Source organism: Taeniopygia guttata, chromosome 20 (genome assembly GCF_048771995.1).
Source record: "Taeniopygia guttata chromosome 20, bTaeGut7.mat, whole genome shotgun sequence".
Classification (NCBI taxonomy): Eukaryota; Metazoa; Chordata; class Aves; order Passeriformes; family Estrildidae; genus Taeniopygia; species Taeniopygia guttata.
Window position 1 is genome coordinate 8,671,327 of NC_133045.1, and position 19,088 is coordinate 8,690,414.

At 39.2% G+C, this 19,088-nt stretch overlaps 1 protein-coding gene across 7 annotated transcripts in view; it reads left to right on the forward strand.

Annotated features, from left to right (window-relative positions):
• RTEL1 (regulator of telomere elongation helicase 1) overlaps window positions 1-19,088 on the forward strand; it is a 45,045-nt gene that overhangs the window by 967 nt on the left and 24,990 nt on the right. For 6 of the 7 annotated variants that reach the window (XM_030288837.4, XM_030288832.4, XM_030288831.4 and 3 more), the window contains exons 2-19: window positions 35-155; window positions 1,619-1,817; window positions 2,193-2,286; window positions 3,202-3,283; window positions 3,873-3,933; window positions 4,168-4,243; window positions 4,413-4,497; window positions 5,017-5,082; window positions 6,543-6,696; window positions 7,071-7,109; window positions 7,734-7,812; window positions 8,472-8,569; window positions 9,630-9,685; window positions 12,274-12,351; window positions 13,194-13,275; window positions 16,492-16,624; window positions 16,942-17,055; window positions 18,421-18,461. In XM_030288837.4, the coding sequence (XP_030144697.3) occupies window positions 54-155; window positions 1,619-1,817; window positions 2,193-2,286; window positions 3,202-3,283; window positions 3,873-3,933; window positions 4,168-4,243; window positions 4,413-4,497; window positions 5,017-5,082; window positions 6,543-6,696; window positions 7,071-7,109; window positions 7,734-7,812; window positions 8,472-8,569; window positions 9,630-9,685; window positions 12,274-12,351; window positions 13,194-13,275; window positions 16,492-16,624; window positions 16,942-17,055; window positions 18,421-18,461 (1,639 nt within the window). In that variant the 5' untranslated portion in view covers window positions 35-53. The remainder of the gene's footprint in view (window positions 1-34; window positions 156-1,618; window positions 1,818-2,192; window positions 2,287-3,201; window positions 3,284-3,872; window positions 3,934-4,167; window positions 4,244-4,412; window positions 4,498-5,016; window positions 5,083-6,542; window positions 6,697-7,070; window positions 7,110-7,733; window positions 7,813-8,471; window positions 8,570-9,629; window positions 9,686-12,273; window positions 12,352-13,193; window positions 13,276-16,491; window positions 16,625-16,941; window positions 17,056-18,420; window positions 18,462-19,088) is intronic. The other variant, XM_072917201.1, reaches the window with a different exon arrangement.

The window sequence follows — 19,088 nt, forward strand, 5'->3', positions numbered from 1 at the left end:
CAGCAGGTTCAGCATGGTCTGCCCTTCCTTGCAGGCAGCTCAGGGAAGGAGCCATGCCCAGGATCACTCTGAATGGGATCACAGTGGATTTCCCCTTCCAGCCCTACCCATGCCAGGAAGCCTACATGGCCAAGGTGCTGGAATGCCTGCAAAAGGTGAGCGAGTGTCCAACTGTGTGTCATTGCTAACTGTACTAAATGGTTTCTCTAAAAAGAGGTTGTCATAATTCAAGTTTTCTTTACGTGCTTTGTATGCTTCCTTTCCAAATCTTCTCTGACCTTTTACTTGTATTTTTATTTTACTCTATGGTAATGAAAATCATGGCTGGCAGGTGGCAGTCAGTAGAAATATAGATGGGATGTTCCTGCCTAAACTGGGAAAAAGAAGAAAGGCTGCTTGTATTCATGCAGTCTGTTCTTGACGGATTACAGAATCATGAATGGTTTGGGTTGGAAGGGACATTAAAGCTCACCTTGTTCCACCCCCTCCCACGGGCAGGGACCCCTTCCACCATCCCAGGCTGCTCCAAACCCCCTCCAACCTGGCCTTGGACACTTTCAGGGATGGAGAAGCCACAGCTTCTCTGGACAGCCTGTGTCAGGGCCTCTCCACCCTTACAGTGAAGAATTTCTTCCTATTCTCCAATATAAACCTACTCTCTGTCAGTAGGACTCCATTCTTCCTTGTCCTGTTACTACAGGTCCTTGTAAAAAGTCCCTTTCCATGTTTCTTGTAGCCCCCTTCAGAAACTGGCAGACCCCATTTAGGTCATCTTGGAGCCTTCTGTTCTCCAGGCTGAACAATCCCAATTGTCTCAGTGTTTCCTCATAGGAAGGATTTGGTCTTATCTTGTTAATATTTGGACTATTTGTATAATTTTCCATTTTCTGTGCAAGAGGATAATTTTAATGAATGAATGTCAAAATAATAAAATGTTTTTTTCACAGTAGTGCTCTTTTTTTTTTTCCTGGACACATCTTCATGGTCCCTGTTCTGAGGGACTAAGCAAGCTTATTGTGGGAGCTGTGGCTTTCCACCTGGCTCTGCTGTGGATCACAGTACCTGCTTGGTGCCTCCTCTCCTCAAACTGATAGTGTTGTGAGCTCATGATAGAAATTCCTTTCATACACTTGAGCTCAGCTGCTGCTTTTTTCCAATTTTTAGTATTGCCACACACTTAAAAATTGTAACATCCTGTAGGTTGAGGTGTTCCAAGTGCTGACCAAGTTCTGTGCCTAAACTGGCATGGGATACAACCTTAATCCTAAAGGAAACCAGCACTCTGTTAACTGGGAGCCACTTTCTGGGTTGGTTTTTCAATAACTTCTCATATTTTCATTTCATTCAGTATTTTATACTGAAATGTGACACACTCCAATGGCTCTAAGAGTGGAGAATTGAATTCCTGTGCTAAATAAATCTGTTGGCTGGTTCTGGGTGTTTGATTGAACCTCATTAAATTAATTAGAGGGTCCTAGAGTCAATTAGACCTCGTGTGTGGGTGTTCCTTGGTGGGGCTGCCAGCTGGTGTTTGCTCCTTGGCAGAGGACATGCAGTGCTGCACCACGATCTGTCCTGCTGAACCCTTAAATCCCTCTCTTATTTCTGTCCAACACAGAAGGTAAATGGCATTTTGGAGAGCCCCACAGGCACAGGGAAGACCCTGTGCCTGCTGTGTTCCACCCTGGCCTGGCGGGAGCACTTCAAGGACACCATCTCAGCCCGGAAAATCGCACAGCGCATGAACGGCGTGGAGCTCTTTCCTGACAGACCTGTGTCCTCCTGGGGCACTGCTGCCACAGATGGAGATGTCCCAAGTGAGTACCACCACCTCTGCACTCAGGGGTGGTAGTCAACACGTGCTTTTATCTGTCTTTTATAGTAAATATACAATTATACAAGCTACAGAGCTGTTGTTGAGCAGCTGAAGCACAGTTTCACTGTTTTATACATTTTCAAGGTGTTTTACCTAGTTTGAATTTTTCTTGGAGCTCATTTAGTTCTTTAGTTTCTTAGAAAAACCATTTAGCTCATTTTATGTATGTGAATAGTTAGATGACAGCATTTCCTGCTGTCTCTACAAGGCAAACTGTTACCATAGTACCAGCTGGGTAAGGAGGCTAAGAATATCCCTAGTTCTCCTTTCTATGCTTATAATGTCTTTCTGCTTTTTTTTCTCTTCTGTTTGGCAGCTTATTACACTGACATTCCAAAAATAATATATGCCTCCAGGACTCATTCCCAGCTTACACAGGTCATTAATGAGCTAAAGAACACAGTGTACAGGTGAGTATGATTTAGGGTCGTGTCTTTATTCAAAGAAAAAGGTAGTGAAACGCCTCTGGTGTACTTATTGTTTGAACTTTTGATAAAAGATGATATCCAGAGAAATATAGTTTCTTTAATGTGCACGTTTAGCACCTGGTTTTCTTTGTTGATGGGTTTGGTTTATTTTAATACTTCACAGCTTCTCTCCTCCAGTCATAGAGTTTGCTGAATTTAGTCTGGTTTTGGTTTTTTACTTGACACATTAACTTATAAAATTACCTTTTTTAATTTTTGCTCTTTCTATTTTTCTGGGGACATTTTTTTAAGGCAGTGGGAAGCCATTACCAAGTTGCACTCCCAAGGCTGATGTAAATCTATGAAGAACTTTGTGGTTTTGTTATACCAGTGCCTGTCACAGTTTTCAGCTGTTCACATGCCAGTGTGTGGCTGAGCTCTTTGGACAGGCATAGTCATTTGTTTATGTAGCTCTTGGAAAGACACAACCTTGTAATAACCAGAAAAGTTCAAACCATGGTGAATGTTTATAGTGAACCAGTTCTGTCCTAACCTTGCTCTGAACATCACAACCAGCTTGGAAAAGCTTGTAATGGATGGCAGGCCCCAGCTGCCTGGGCTGAGCTGTCATAACAGAACCCAGATTTTATGGTGGATGGTGTAAATTGCTGCTTGTGACTTCTTGCTGTGAGCTGCTGCTGCTCATTAACACCCACTGCTGCCAGCAGAAATGCAGTGCCTCAAAGTCCAGTAACACACACAGCAATTACAGACAGACTAATTGACTTGTTCTGGCTCTGACCCTTGCTTTGGGCTCATCTGTTTCTCCTGAATCTTTCACTTTTGAGATATTAAATCTAAGCATGTACAACTCTGTTCTTTCTTGCCTTATTTTTAATGTCAATTTTGTGTATCCAGGCCAAAGATTTGTGTGCTGGGATCCAGGGAGCAGCTCTGCATCAATCCTGAAGTGAAGCGACAGGAGAGCAACCACATGCAGGTGAGATCAGAGCCTGGAGAGGATGTTCAGGGAGAACATGGAGGCTTTTGTGTAATTTCTGTGTCATTTTTCACTCTGACATTGTTTAACAACAAGAGACTGCAGGGAAAAGATAGTAGTTGAAAATGTATTTTTAGGAGTGTTTAGTTTCCAGTTTTGTGAGTGCAAAATGTAATTCTGAGTCTCTGGTGACGTTTTCTATCCAGAGAAAGATGTCACTGTATAGAACATGACAGTTATTAGTTTGTAGTTTCTGATCTACTATTTATGTGTTTGTCAAGAGAATAATAAGTTCAAAACATTGCGTAAGTTATTGATTTAGCTGTTATTTTTACAATATGAAAGATTATTGTTTTGAAAAGTATTAATGGTAAAATATAACACATTTTTCTCTGAGCATGTGAGTGTTCTGTGCTGCAAAAAAAAAGAGCCTAACTTGCAAGGCGAGCAGGACATGTGGTTTTAAAGCTGAAGAGCTGTGATTAGCATTTCTTCATTTGCTGGTGTTAGAACTGATTTCACTCCTTACCCTGCTTTCAGTGCCTGACAAGCTCTGCTACTCTGGGCTGAAATAGGCTTTGTTTTACAGATCTACATGTGCAGAATGAAAGTGATGGCTCGTGCTTGTCATTTCTATAACAATGTGGAAGGTGAGTGTGGCTCACCTTAACCTCCCCTGGAAGCAAAGCCCTGGATTTGGAGAGGGATGGATTTGCTAGGCAGGTGGAGAGGTTTGGAAGAGTTGGCAAAATCCATCTGTGTTTTTCTCTGTTACTGTCTTTCAAGAATGAAATGTTAGTGGATGAGTTTGATGATCAGGGTGACTACAAACCTTTGTGTGATGCCTTCATCTAAGCTGGTGGTTTCAATGTCATCTTTTACAGAAAAGAGTACAGAGAAAGAACTGATTGAATCAATCATGGATATTGAAGACTTGGTTAAAAATGGAAACAAGCATAGGTGAGTGATCCCCTCTGACCTTCCTCACCCTGACTTGTGAAAATAATGAAAATTGTTTCTCTATTCACTTTTATTAATCCATTTATGTATCAGAGTGCATGAATGTTGAATGTCCTCTTAATATTTCTGCAAGCAATATAGTCTGTACTGTTTTTTTTTTTTTTAACAGAGCTTGTCCTTATTATCTCTCTCGAAGCCTGAAGCAGCAAGCAGACATTATTTTTATGCCTTACAACTATTTGCTAGACTCAAAGGTAACATGTAACTTTGCTTTTAAATACAATTGTTCTTCTGTTTGTCTTATGTTGGCTTTTAGAGGATAAACAGTGAAGAGCAATGCCTGGCAAGTGGATGCATTATGTATAAAATTGTAGATGCAAGGAAAATCCTCTGCTTTACACCCCACTTCTCCCAGATCTCTATTGCCAAAAATGACTCGAAGTGACTCAAATTAATCATTAAACTTTCTCAAATTAGTTAAACTAATCCAAATATGGCACACCTGGTTTTTTTTTTCCTTTATTACATATTGTAACCTCGGTAAACATTTACATGATACATTTTAGCATCTTAATTTCCAGAGAAAGTGATTCTGTGGTTTCTGTAGTGGGCAGCCACAGCCATGACTTGCTGTTTCCTTCAAGGAAAAAACCAACCCAACTACAAAATACATGAAAACCCAAAAGTATCTCATCATTCACTTTCTCAGCCAATCCAATCCATATTTCTCAGTGGCCTTTTTGTCCATTTCATTGTTCTGATTTTGTCTTTAGAGCAGGAAAGCACACAACTTGGACCTGAAGGGGACTGTGGTGATACTTGATGAAGCTCACAATGTGGTGAGTTGTTCTGGTCTGTTATCATTCTTCAATCTGCATCCAAAGAGTAAAACAGACCCCATCCTATTAGAGACAACATGTAAAATCTCTATTCAGGTGTATGTTGCTAATATTCGTTGGCATGAACATTTCTTGTTTCTGTGACAGTTAAATTTTTGTAGTCCAATTAACAGTCCTTTGACATTGCTGATTTTTTTTTTTTTTTACAAGGTGATGGTTTCTTTCTAAAGGGTACATCTCCTGATTCATAACATGCTTCTTTTCTTGGAGACTTCTAAGAAAACACTGTGTAGGAAATCATGAAAGACTCATTCCTGAAGGTCAGCTGGGTCAGCTCTGCCAAGTGCAGTAGATGGCAAACAGGATTCTTGTAACATTTCCAAGTCCTCACGCATAGAGGAAAACAAGAAAAAAATAAATAATGTTGCCTTAGGAGTTCTTCCTTTTAGCTGGCTTGAAACTGCAGCTTTTTTCCCAAATGATGAAATGCAAAGGAACATTTGAAATATGTCCCTTTCTCTGCCACACGAAGCCACAATGTCCCAGCGGGATTTCTGCTGAACAGCTGTGGTTTCTTGTCTGAGTGCCTGGTGTCCTTTCAGGAAACAGCAACTCAGCTCTGCTTCACTGGAGAGCCTTACATTGCTGCACCCAGGCTTTGCTCCTTTCGTCAGAGCATCTCTTTCTCTTGAAAAATATGTGGAAATCCTGTCACAATTGTTTTGGATTTGTTTTTCCCTTTATAGTATGCAAGAAGTACTAATTGATGTCTACATGCAGAAATTAGCCAGAACAGCTTCTTGTTTTGCAATAGTTATATGATGGTGCTGTCTCTTCCAGATTAATATGTGGAAATTCAGTGCTTACCCTGAAATAAAATTAATTTCTTTCTAATTAGATTGTTTACACATGCAGCTCGCTAAGAACTTATTTTCTTTATAACTTATTTCTTCATAGCTATTACAGTCAAATATTTGTGTAGGTTAGGCCTTATTATTTATCATCATTCCTCAGGGAAAATTATTCTTTTTGTGAAAGAAAATTTCTGCCAAAGCAATATGTGATTTAATTTTCAAAGTCAAAGAAAATTTTGTCAAATTTACTAATCCTGAGTGTTTAAACCATTGCTACTTTTAAAATAGAAAGTAGAGAAATTGCTTTTTTGAAAAACAAACCAATTGTCTAAGTAAAAGAATTTTCCTGCTTGAACATCAGACAGTTACTGTCTGTATGCTCTAGAATGTTGATAGTGTGGAAGAGGCAAAATCTGCTTACATTTCAGAAAGAATGTTGTTTGCTAATAGTCAAAGTCTTCAGGTGTTTATAAAATATCCTCTGGCCTGAGCTGGAGATCAAAAATAAAATCAATCTTGGTTGTCTGGACTTCATCTTGTCTGAAACTGCCTGAATAAGCAGCACACAGAGTGGTCAGAATAATTCTTCCATTCCTTTTATTTTAGGAGAAATTGTGTGAGGAGTCCTCTTCTTTTGACTTGACTCCCTATGATTTGGCTTCAGCAATGGAGGCAATAAATGTTGTCCTGGAGGAGCAAGCCAAAGTGGTTCAACAGAATGAAATCAATGCTGAATTCAACATGGAATTGGCCAGTTCAGGTGTGTTGACAGTGATTACATCACTGTCTCTCTGGGATTATAAAGTGCCACTACCAAGAACTAGTCTCTGGGATTATAAAGTGCCACTACCAAGAACTAGAACATAACTTTTAGAGAAAGTTTCTGGGAAATTTACACTCTCAATAGTAAATAAATTGCTGTTCATTAGCAATTGTTGCCAGACACTGTAAGATTTGATCAAACCAATGTGACATAAGGGATTACAAGAGAGAACAGTGAGGGGAACGCAAAAGATACCTTTCCATGCACACAATTCTAACCTTCATAGCCATCATTTCTGGAAAAGGCATAAAGAAACTGGGAATGAAATAGATGTGGAACAACCTCTTTGAAGTCTTCACTTTTTTCAACAGGACTGAACATGGAACTGGAAGATATAGCAAAGATCAAGAGTAAGTGTATTTTTGTGGTGTTGAAATAGTTTCAAATGGTCAGCAATTACAAATCAAGCTCATGTAGCATTGCCATATACATTACTTATAACTGAGACATTCATTGACATTAAGTTGTCTGGCTTTTCTCAAGAAGTTTTTAGAATGTTTAGTTAGTTTTTTTCCTAAGAAGAGAGATTTGGCAGATGAATGTGTCTTTTCCTTCGTTGTTAGAAGTTCCCATCTTTTCTAATGTTGTCAGTGTGCTGGAATTGCATCAGTTGCATCATTCTGCTGTCAGCACCTGAAGTTAACATCAAGAGCTGGAGATACCTCATGTATACAAAGCATTTCCAAGAACAACTTTCCCTGTCTGTAAAGAGTTTAACATTTAGCTGCTGACTTCAGCTTCATTAGGAATTGAGGTCATGGAAGTTCTTAGAGTTGAATATGAATATTTAAACGTGGTATCCAGGAAATTGTTTTTGATAATTTTGATTTTTTTGCAGAGTTGAGAGAAGAACAGCTGGGCTGCTCTCTTTTGTAACAGCCTTTATAATAAAGTACATTTGAAAAAGTGACTTATATGTGCCCCAGACATGACTTTCTGTGCAACCTAACTTTTCCCCCATAATTTTCCTAAAGAAATTCTTCTTCAGCTTGAAAGTGCTATTGATGCCGTAGAGCTACCAGCAAATGGCAATGGAGTCACCAAAGAGGGAAGGTATATTTCTTCTTATTAATGTGTTTAAATGTAAAAAAGAACAGCAAATTGGAGCTGGGGCAGCTGTTGGGGTTATATCTCTATTCTAGTTTCTGGGAATAGTATTTATTCAAGATTTTGGTTTTCCTTAAATCCCCTATCTATAGTAGTCATTATTTTTGGAGGAACTCCCTTTTTTAGTGATGCAAGAGTAAAAAATCCTCTGCTTGGGTTTTCTGAGCTGGAAGAAGCTCCTCATTGTGCTTCTTTCAATTTTCTGTCATGATTTAAACAGAGGTACCAGTGCCTCAGTGATGTATCTGAGGTACTTCTGAGCTCTGGAAGACCATTTCTAAACTGGTACCTGTTGTACATGATGAAAAAAAATCATGGAAATTGCATGCCACTCTGCTTCTAAATGGATATTGGATTGTATGTTGGAGAGGAATGCTGGAAAAATGGAATTATGTGGTCTGTGTGCTTCTGCCATGGCAATATTGTGCACTGTCTTTGTAAGCAAGTACTTAATTTTATTCTTGGAAATTTTTCATTCTTATGGAGACAGAAATGTGTATTGCTACCTGATGGTGAAATTGTTGTTCTGAATGAATAACATTATTTGTGCCCATTTGATTCTTTTCAGTGTTTACCCATTTCTGCTTTTTCTTTGTAAATTGCAGCTACATCTTTGATCTGTTTGCAGAGGCCCAAATAACACTGCAGACCAAATCCTCCCTCTTGGAGTCACTGGAGCAGATTTTACAGTTTCTTTCAGGCCGTAAGTGCATGAATTTCTTAGCTGTTTTACTCAGACTTTTCTACTTAGTGCAAGAAACTTGACATTTGTGTTGTTAGGGGTGACAATGAAACAATAAAGCTTCTATAAGCTAAAAACCTGGCCTTAAGGACTTGTCTTTTTATTAAGGTGTGCAGGGTCCTCTGCTGGGAAACATATTTTATGTCTGTTCATGTAACTGAGCTGATGCTGAGAACCCCCTTGTGTCAAAACATGAGTGTCTACCCATGTATGGGTCCATCCATGCACATACAGAACTTTTGCACAGACACTATTTTTCTCCAAAACCACATGGATTGTGGTGTGAAGCTTGCTGACATTTTGCTGATGGTACTTTTCATGTCTTGAGCTCTTCCTTGGTCCTGGAGTTAAAAACCAGGAAGGTGGAGAATTGTATAATATGGGTCTTTTTCCTTCCTTGATTTAACAAGCTTCTCTTCTAGTGTCTGTCAGCATCTTGTTTTAAATTGCTCTTCTGTAAAGAAAATGTTTCAACTTCTACATGTGTTAAGAAAATTATTTGGCTCTTACTAGCAGTCTCTTCAGAAAAAACATTGAAGGGAGTAGAATACAGACTGTCAGTTCTGCAGGGACATCCTTGGATGACACATCCACCCTTCCTTTTTTCTTTGCCCAGCACCTTTCTCCTTTTAGACCATTTGCATTCAGGCCTGACAGGCATCTGTTGATAATTTCTACTGAAAAATCCCCACCATCAGTATATTTCATATGTTAACTGCTCCTCTAATTGCTGCTTTAATTGGCTCCTTTCCTATTTTTAAGATGGAGAAGATCTTTATTAAGTGTATTTAATTTTCTGGGGTGACAGCTTCCCAGTGTGTGAGACATGGAAATATAAAACTAGAATAGTTTTATATTTCTCTTTGCATCTTGGATAATAATGAAAAACTTGAAATAAATTATTTGTTTCTGAGAATATTTTCAAGTCCTATTCAATGTTGAGCTATTCGGATAAGGTGTGGCTATACACAAGAGGATGTATATTTGTGTTTTAAGAGTAATCTTTTGTTACTTTCTCCAGGTACTGGGATATTTGTCAATACATCTGGATTGCATAAGGTCTCAGACATTATCCAGGTAAATATTTGATGCTGCTTCTATAAATATCTGAAGGATAGAAGAGTTGGTTAAAAAGATGTGGAAAGATATTGGATCAATTTTATTCTTGTGCAATGGTGCAAGTTTGTAGTTTTTGATGAGAAAGCTGCTTCCTGATGGGATGGATTAATCTGATTTTTACCCAGGTTGTTCTTTTGTAGTTCTGGTCTCCCTTTTTGGAGATGCTGGATTTAAATTTTGGCTGGGCTTAGCATCCACCAGGTGGAGCTGAGTCATTGAACTTGTTTGCAGCAGTGGTTGGGAATATGAGATCATCTCTAACAAGAGAGGCTAAGGAAAAGAGCAAACAAAAGATAATTTTATGGTAATTTAAAAATTTAATTATTAACTTATGAGATGTCTAAAAAATATTTTCAGTTCCATAAGAACTGAATGTGACACTTACGGGTATCCACATAATGCTGTCTGTCATCTCCCTGTTGTGCACTTCCAAAACTTTGATTATGAAAATCCCAAGGCCCATAAAATTCAGAGGTGCAATGGGCCAGTAGTCTGTCTAATATATGTGTGCAAAAGGGCACCAGACATTAACACCCTGTTTAAAACTGAAAATGAAAATTATATTCAAACCTTGCAGACCTGTATGATAAGACAAGTCACCTGGGTGTGTTTTGAATGGTCCTGGCAGGTGTGCAGCACTGAACTCTGAATGCATGGGTGTCTGTGAGGGTGCATTCACAGTGGCATACACAGGATTTCATTTTTCTAGCAATGGTTAAACAAAACCTTCGTGTGTGTTCCAGTACAATAGGAGTGATTTGTGTACACTGGTACCAAATGGTTTGTACTGGGAGGTGTTGCTGTTCTGAGGGAAGGCCAGATGAGCCTAAATTAAACTGGTTTCTCAAGGTTTCAAAGCTGAGAGATGAGTAAATTCCGATGTAGAAACTAGGTCCCTGATCCCAGGGGACTGTTGTCCAAGACTGGGAATAATTGTCTGTGTGTGCTCTTTTGGGCTGTGGATAGGAAAAAGGAGATTTGAATTTGGAGGGGAAAGCTCAGATCCCTTTTCTGCTGAGCACATGCACATGAACAGTGCCTGCAAAGGATCTGCCAGGGGAAAGTTTGCCACCTTGAGACAGGTGGGACATGGACAGAGTTTTTGTTGGGTAAACATTGTTTGCTTCTTGCAGAGTCTTTGAGTATTAGTCTATCACCAGCTTGTTTTAATGAACAGTAATTTTTTTCTTCTTTTTCAAAGAACATTATAAAAATGTCTTTTGTACACCATATCTTTGGCTATTTTTCTGAAGTAAATATTTACAGGAATTGTGCTTTTTTTTTTTTTTTTTTTTTTTTTTTTTTTTAATTTGCTGGGGAACATCTTGTAACTAGCTGATACTCTTATGAGTTTGGCTAATTCCTATCAGTGTCTGGAGAAATTTTGTTTAGAAAAATCAGCAGAGTTGTAAATATTTGAGAACCACAGCTGTTTTCTTTGAAGTTGCATGGGGGTGCTTTATATTTTAAAGAGCATCATCTGTAGTCATGAGACATCACAGGCAGGAAAGGGAGGGAAAAACATAACTCTGATAGAAGCTTTTAATTTAATATATGGACAATTAGATATGATTACAACTTGATTATTTTTCTAAGCAGAGTGTTTTTAGCAGAGGGACCACAGATGAAATTTTAAACTGAAGGAACTCAAAAAGTTCTTCTGTGCTTGGTTGTGACTGATCTCCTTAGTGATCAGAGTGCTTGTTTATCCACAGTCAGTTATGAACAGTGTGAATAATAATAGAGTCATTTATATAGTTTGAGTATATTTAGATACTGGGTTGCAGTTTTTGGAACAATGAGAGCATCATGTGGGTAGCAGGAATTGCCTGGAAGAACCACATTTATTCAAGGTTCTCTGTCTTATTTGATAACAAGAGTAAGGAAATAAATGTAAGGTTATTGCAGCAGTAACTTTTGTGGAGACACTTCTCAGTGCAAAGCCACATTAGGGATTTTACCAAAAGGATGTATGTGTAGGTATGTATCAAAAATAAAGTGGCCAGCAGGACCAGGGAGGTCGTTGTCCCTCTGTGCTGGGCAATGGTGAGACTTCACCTTGAATCCTGTGTCCAGTTCTGAGCCCCTCATGACAAGAAGGGGCTGGAGCATGTCCAGGGAAGGGAATGGAGCTGGAGAAGGGTCTGGAGCACCAGGAGAGGCTGAGGGGACTCAGCCTGGAGAAAAGGAGGCTCAGGGGGGACCTTCTCACCCTCACAGCGCCCTGACAGGAGGTGCAGCCATTGGGGGTCAGGCTCTGCTCCCAGGGAACAAGGGACAGGACAAGAAGAAGTGACCTCATGCAGTGCCATGGTAGGTTCAGGTTGGACATCAGGGAGAATTTCTTCATGGAAGGGGTGGTCAGGCACTGGAAGGGGGTGCCCAGGGAGGTGGTGGAGTTCCCATCCCTGAGGGTGTTAGAGGAATGCTTGGATGTGGCACTCAGTGCTCTGGGCTGGTGACAAGGTCACAGGTTGGACTCAACCATCTTGGAGGTCATTTCTAACCTAAATAATTCTGTGATTGTGTTTTCCTCCATTTTCCAGACAGTCTTCAGCGTGGATCCCCCAGAAGGAGTCACAACAGGGTTCCTGCCACGTCAGGCAATATCTAAATATTACAAGGTATGGGAGGCTTTGTGTGCTGCATTTTTCCTCACAGCATTTAATGTCTGTACTTGTATCTCAAACTTGGAAGGATGTGGATAGTACAGCACATGGATAGTACAGCACATGATGTTGATTACAGGGAGGAAAAAAAGAGCACACAACCAAAAAAAAAACCACCAAAGGAACTGTATTGAATTTAGATTCTGAAGAAAGCCACAATTTTTAAAGGAGTTTGTAAATTAATTATGACAACGCAGCAAATGTAAATTTCATAAAATTTTGAGATTGCATATTAAGCAAGAATCAATGTGTTCTTCCACTAAAGTATTTTTAGTTTAGACCAGTGCTAAGCAAATGCAGCAGAACCACTGAACCTCCTCCCTGAAGTTGTTTTAATTTGTTTAAACTTTGGAATTTATGGGATGTGTTGTTATGATGAATTCTAGGAACAGATTTTTTTCTATCTATCACATTTAGACTTGATACTATTTTGTTGCCAAATGAAGCAAATCTTTCCACCACTATAGTCTTATGTATTTAATCTGTGTAGTTTATACTGGTGGAAATACCCAAATAATTGTGTTCCTGGTCTCTGCTCGGGTCAGCCCATGAAAAGGTCTTCCCATCATCTGACTCAAAAATGACTGGTTGGATGGTGATGCACTTCTTTGCTCCTTAGTTTTGAAATATTGGAAGCAAAATAGGAAGGACACAGGAAATTATACGACCTCAGTAACACTGTAAAAGTGGCATTAATTGCACGAATTTCTCTTAATGTAGGCCAGGTGTTTTTTGAAGGATGAAGTTCAAGTTTGTTTCTGCAGCCATTGCTAGAAATGTTTGTTACTTTCCTTCAGGTACATATTCATGTGGATAATAGTAATCAGAAAAAGAAACAAAGGACAGATCTCTGGAACTCATCATCTTCAAAAAGACAAGGTACAGGACTGTTCTTAGGGAGGTTCGTGCAAAATCTGGATTGAAAACTCCTCAGCTGCTCCTTTCTGATTCTAATAGAAGAAAACAAGTGCAGCTTCATTGTGGATACAATGAGTTGGGGAAAAGCTTTTCACTTTTATAGTTATTTCTGAAGGGGAGATGACATATGCCATCTCAATATAAAAATGTCTTGTACTATTGGTGTTTTGTGCACTGCTGGAGTTCTTTTAGGGCAATGATTCTGGTGAAAGAAGATCATCTCCATCATGGAATTGTGTGTATTGTAGAGAAAATCTTCAGAGCAGCCAAGAATGGGGAACTCTCCTCCAACCTTCACGTTGATATTGAAGTTCATGACAGGTTCTGTTCTCCTCATACCAGTTTTCTCTGTACAACTATGTTGAGTTAAACACAAAATTGATGTTGAATAAGGTTGCAACTGCCTGTGGCAAGAAGGGGGTTCAGGTACATTTATGATGGCAAAAATGTTTGTCAGAGATGGTATAAGAGTAAACTCAGTTCTATTCTCTGTTGAAATTATTTCCATTATGGAGGTGTTACAGTTTATTGGCTCATTTTTGGAGCTCTGTAGGAAAGGTTCATGTGATGTGCCAGAGAGCTTGTCCAAATCATGTGAATTCTTAGGCAGAAAGTGTTTTGCCTTGGGGCATACTTGCTTTTACTGGGATCACCTGCTTAGCGAAACTTCCTAATTTGAGCAACTTTCAAGATGTGTTGTCATTCTTGATAGTTTCAGCTTCAACTATATTTTCCAGTTCAACTGGGATTTCTCCCTCTCCTTGTCTCTCTCCTCCCACCCGTTTTGTTCCTTATGCTCTGCAAGTCCCAGTATCTGGAATTACCTCATAATAACTGTTCTTCAAAACCATACATTTAGAAGAAAAGAAACTTGGCTTATCCTAATGCTCCTAATAAAGCAGCACCAAGCTTGGCTTTGGCTTTGTTGGACTGCAGCATTTATTCTTTCTGATGTTTTAATTTTTTTTTTTTTTAATAATTAGGTTGAAAGCAAAACATTTTCAATTAGAGAAGACAGATGCAGATCCCTTTATCTAAGTCTTCTTAACAGAGCACTCTTCAGGGATTTTTATAAATACTTTGTCTCATAACTATCTACTTAATTATTCAGTTAAGTGCTCATGAATATGTAAGTATCTGTTTCATGGAAGTCTTTCTTTTAAGGACAAAAGTAACATTTTTCAAAGAATGAATTTCCAAGAATTTACTGGGTTTGCACATAATATCCCCTTAAACATTTCCATGAAGTTAGTGTAGTTTGGTAATCTCTAAATGTTGTTTTCCTCAATTGGAGTTTTAAGATAAGATATAGGAATAATTCTGAGTAGATTTGGTTAAAGATGGGTGCAGGAAGAGGCTAATACAAACATATTTAGGTTAATTGCACAATTTGGAGGATTTATACACAGAAATACAAAGCAGTGAGAGAATTCTGTGATTCAGTAAATGGATTCTAATATATTTGTTTTTCAAATAAGAATGGTATTTGCAAGTACCTGTGTAACACACCTGAGTATGCTGAGACTTGTGCTTTATATAAGCCTAGCCAGACATGTTAGATGGAGTCTCTGGTTTCCTGTAATGATATAGCAAATTGTATAGAAATAATTCAAACATTTAAGAACAGCTGTTTTCCAGGGATTTTGTGGAAATTACCCACTCAAACATCATTCTCTACAAAGTAGTTGGTGAGGAGAAGGCATAGCTTGGGGTAGCTGATGAGATTCCTGCCTGAGTCATCTGGGAACAGATGCTGTTTATGTCTACAATATTGGACTGTTGCAGTTTAAGTTAAAATTCTCCCATTCATGGTTTGCTCTAAACCATCATTTTGTAAACTATTAGCAAGCCATTTCTCCTTGCATTAGCTGTCCTTGTACCAGGAATGGAAAAAGCTGCTGCAGAGATTAGCTTTGTTTAACACCCAACACTTCCTGCTGGTGAATGGGACCTTGAAAATTGATTTATTGTTGTACAGCTTAAAGACATCATTGCAGCACACCAGGCTAAAAATGTACAGCAGTCCCAACTTGTCCAGGAACTGGGAGCTGGTGCTTGGCAGTTGTCATGCTGGGTTACAGAAATGTGTTTCCAGCTGAGCACTGGAGGAGCAGATGTGAGGGGCTGGTGTCCTTTTCCAGGCCATCCCATATTAGCCCAGTTTGGTTTTGTGCTGGGATTTCTTGGGTTCCTGGCTGAGTTACTCTGCTGTCTGTAGATACTCACTGGGTTGTCCATGCACAGATCCAAACTAATTTGCACCAATTGTTAGTGTGAGTTAGAAAGATAGAGAATTTGCTGAATTTTGGAATGTGAGTCTTCCAGAGTCTGGACATTGTCTGGATGTGTCTGTCCAAATGAAGGAATGGTAAAACTTTTAGCTAAATGTTCACTTGTAATTCTAAGCCGTAAGTGACTCACTGGGCAAATACTAATGGGGATTTCCTGAAAACATCAACCTTTTCTTTTGGAAACTAAGGCTTTGATTGACATCTGTAAATTTCAAAGAAATGCACATGATACTTGGGTGAGCGGTATTTATTTTTATTACTGAAACGAATCATGAAAATCAGAAACAGAAACGGAAGCTGATGTTTGATTTGGCTGCTCTTGTTCTTGACATGGATATTGTTTTCATTCCCTTGTGCCCGTGTCTCTGACAAGCTGATGCAGTTTTCAGCAAGCTTGAGCTGAATAATGAATGAAATTACTGATGAGATTTAGTTCTTTTTCTTAATAACTTACATATTTTCAGAGTCACACACTAAAATACATATGTGTGTGTGTATATATATGTGTCACCACATCCCACAGAAGATTTGAGCAGAAATTGAAATGTCTGGGAGCTGACTGTGGGGAAAGTGGGAAGTTTAGGTGAAAGATTTATAGCCTATATAGTTATATAGAAAATTCCTCATAAAGAAGGGGTTATTTTTTCAAGCAGGTGCAAAGTTGGACATACTTTCGTATTACATTATGAAGAAGCAGCAATGTTTTAATTAAAAGTCATTAAACCTGGGAAGAACCAAAGCAGGACATACCGTACATCTGGAATTTTAACTTTGGATGCTGTCTGGTTTACTCTCAGAAGTTCAGGTGCAGTGTACCATATGCTGGTCATAGTCCAGTTTTTCCACTTTGACTGACTTCTTAGTATTTTGTCTTTATTTAATGCAGGGAAGACCTTAAGCTATTGGTGTTTCAGCCCTGGGTACAGCATGCATGAGCTCGTTCGACAGGGAGTCAGGACAATCATCCTCACCAGTGGGACACTCTCCCCCCTCTCATCATTCACAATGGAAATGCAGATGTGAGTACCTGGGTGTGGGAGCACTGCCATTCCTGAGAAATGCACAATCTGCTCTCGTGGATTTAGGTTTTGTCTCAGGATTTTAAAGTATTCTGTTTGCCCAGAGAAGCTGTGGCTGCCCCATCCCTGGAAGTGTCCAAGGCCAAGCTGGACAGGGCTTGGAGCAGCCTGGGATAGTGGAAGGTGTCCCTGCCCATAGCAGGGGGTGGAATGAGATGAGCTTTAAGGTTTCTTCCAACCAAACCATTCTATGGTTCTGGAACTGTTAGGGAATCACATAATGGGTATGATTTGGATCTTCCTCTTTTTTTCTCCAGCCCTTTTCCTGTTTGCCTGGAGAATCCTCATGTAATTGATAAACACCAGCTCTGGGTTGGGATCATTCCAAAGGGGCCTGATGGAACTGTGCTTACTTCCACCTATGAAAGAAGGTAATGAACTTCCATGTGGAATCCTGCTTTGAAGTTTAGAGTTCCAATGTTTTGGGTTCTGTTAACAGGAGTATGCTAGCTAAGTAAGGGATCTCTAGTGGTTTTCATGGATAAATGCTGAATAACAACACCCTTTAAACCACCCCTACTGAAGGCCTGGAAGGGATCAGGTACCAAGGCATTGATAGTCCTTGATGGCACTGACCAGCCTCAGCTGGGACCTGCACCCACAACCAACCCCCCAGGAGCTGCACTGAACCCCATCCAAAATTTTTTTTTGCTGAAGGCTTAATTGATTTGAAACGTAACTGGCCTTTGCAATAACTATTTTTATATTTAAAGCTCGTCACCATGCCAAGCCTCTCTTTCACCTCTGGGTTGCCTTCTTAAGGAAAACATGTCCAAATATTTGTCAAGCTTTTCATCATCGTTTTTCTTGCTCATATGGTCTTCCATCACTTTGTCTCTGATCTGTTGTTCAGAGTTGGCAGTGCTTCTGCTGCCAGCAAAGGCCAAGTGTTCCACAGAACTGGAAAGGGAGTCAGCAATTGTAATGGATTTTTACAGAGAAGTCATAATCTGGAAAACCCTAATTTCTCATTTTCAGAAGTTTTAGCGTACCATTTCAGTGTATTTCTGTTGAAGATGCTGTCTTTTAAAGAAGGAGGGTTGGAGATTCCACCCCTCCAGGGCTTTAGAACATGGGGATTTTTTTGAAGGAAAGAGATTCACTGTGTTCACTCTGTTTTGACAACATCTCTGTGTTGATACCGGTATATATGTTAGGTATATATTTTAGGTTTTTTCCCTGCATATATAAATTTTCTGGGAAAACAGTACACAAAACTGCAGGGCACTAAAAAAAAAGGGAACATAAAGGCATGAGAGAACAGGGGAGTTTTCAGTCAGGTCTGGAAGAACATAAATATGGCTCATTGGAGGGCAGGACTTCTTCAGCCAAAGTGATTTACTAAATAATAACCATAGTAACCAACTTGTGCTGCAGCAGTGCCACACCTAATTCATCAATTATTACATTAAATCATTGTAATGTTAGTCAAGCTTGGCACACTTCCTGGCAGAACTCGCACGTGTGTTGCTACTCACATGGCTGCCCGTTTCTACCTGTGCATTTTGAAATACTGATGCTTAGATCATCTTCAGAGCTATCAATATTTCATAGTATTAATAAAATGTAGTCAAGGTATTATTAATTCTTGACCTTGGTGTTGATGATTGCCACAGGAGGAAGAGCACCTGGGAGTCTGAAAATGTTATTTTAGATGAGTATCAAAGGAAGTCAGTGTGGGTGAAAAACATAGAAAAGGAGATGCAATGGTGTTATTTGATTTTTCTTCTTTGTAGGTTTTCAGAGGATTATTTATCTTCTCTGGGGAAAACAATTGGTAAGTGAAGTGTGTGGATTTCAGAAATGGGTTAATGCCCAGGATTATTGGAAATTTAGAAAGGGCAGTGCTAAAGAAGACACAGTAAGAGAAAGGTAAAGGATTGCAGTGTATATCTTGCTGCTGTCAGGTTTGCTGTGTTTCTGCTTGCTCAAGGCAGCTGGCTGCTGTGATAGCACACAAAATTGAGTCTCTGGCCTCATATTTCCAAGTCTGGACTTAATTTTTATTGTCAGGAGTTAGTGTTTGAGTCAAAAATGTGTTTCCTAAACACTGTCAGAAAGTGACTCAAACTAGGAAATCAATAGCCAGAGATGATGCAGCCAAGGATGAGCAAAGCAATTGAGGATCACAGGAAATCAGTGCAATTTTTAGTGATACTTTAAACTGTGTCAAGCCTTCCTGAAGTCAGCATTTATTGTTTTGGTAATGTTTTATAAATATAATAGAATTACAAAATCATAACACGTAAAGATAGAATAAAAGAAGATAATTTGTGTATCTTGGCTAACATAATTGACAAGAATCTGTTAAATCTAGGAATGCTTGAAGGATATGCAGGAGAAATGAAAGCTAGTTTAGCTTCTATGTTAAAGTTTACACCTAGATAAGATTATAAAATGATTT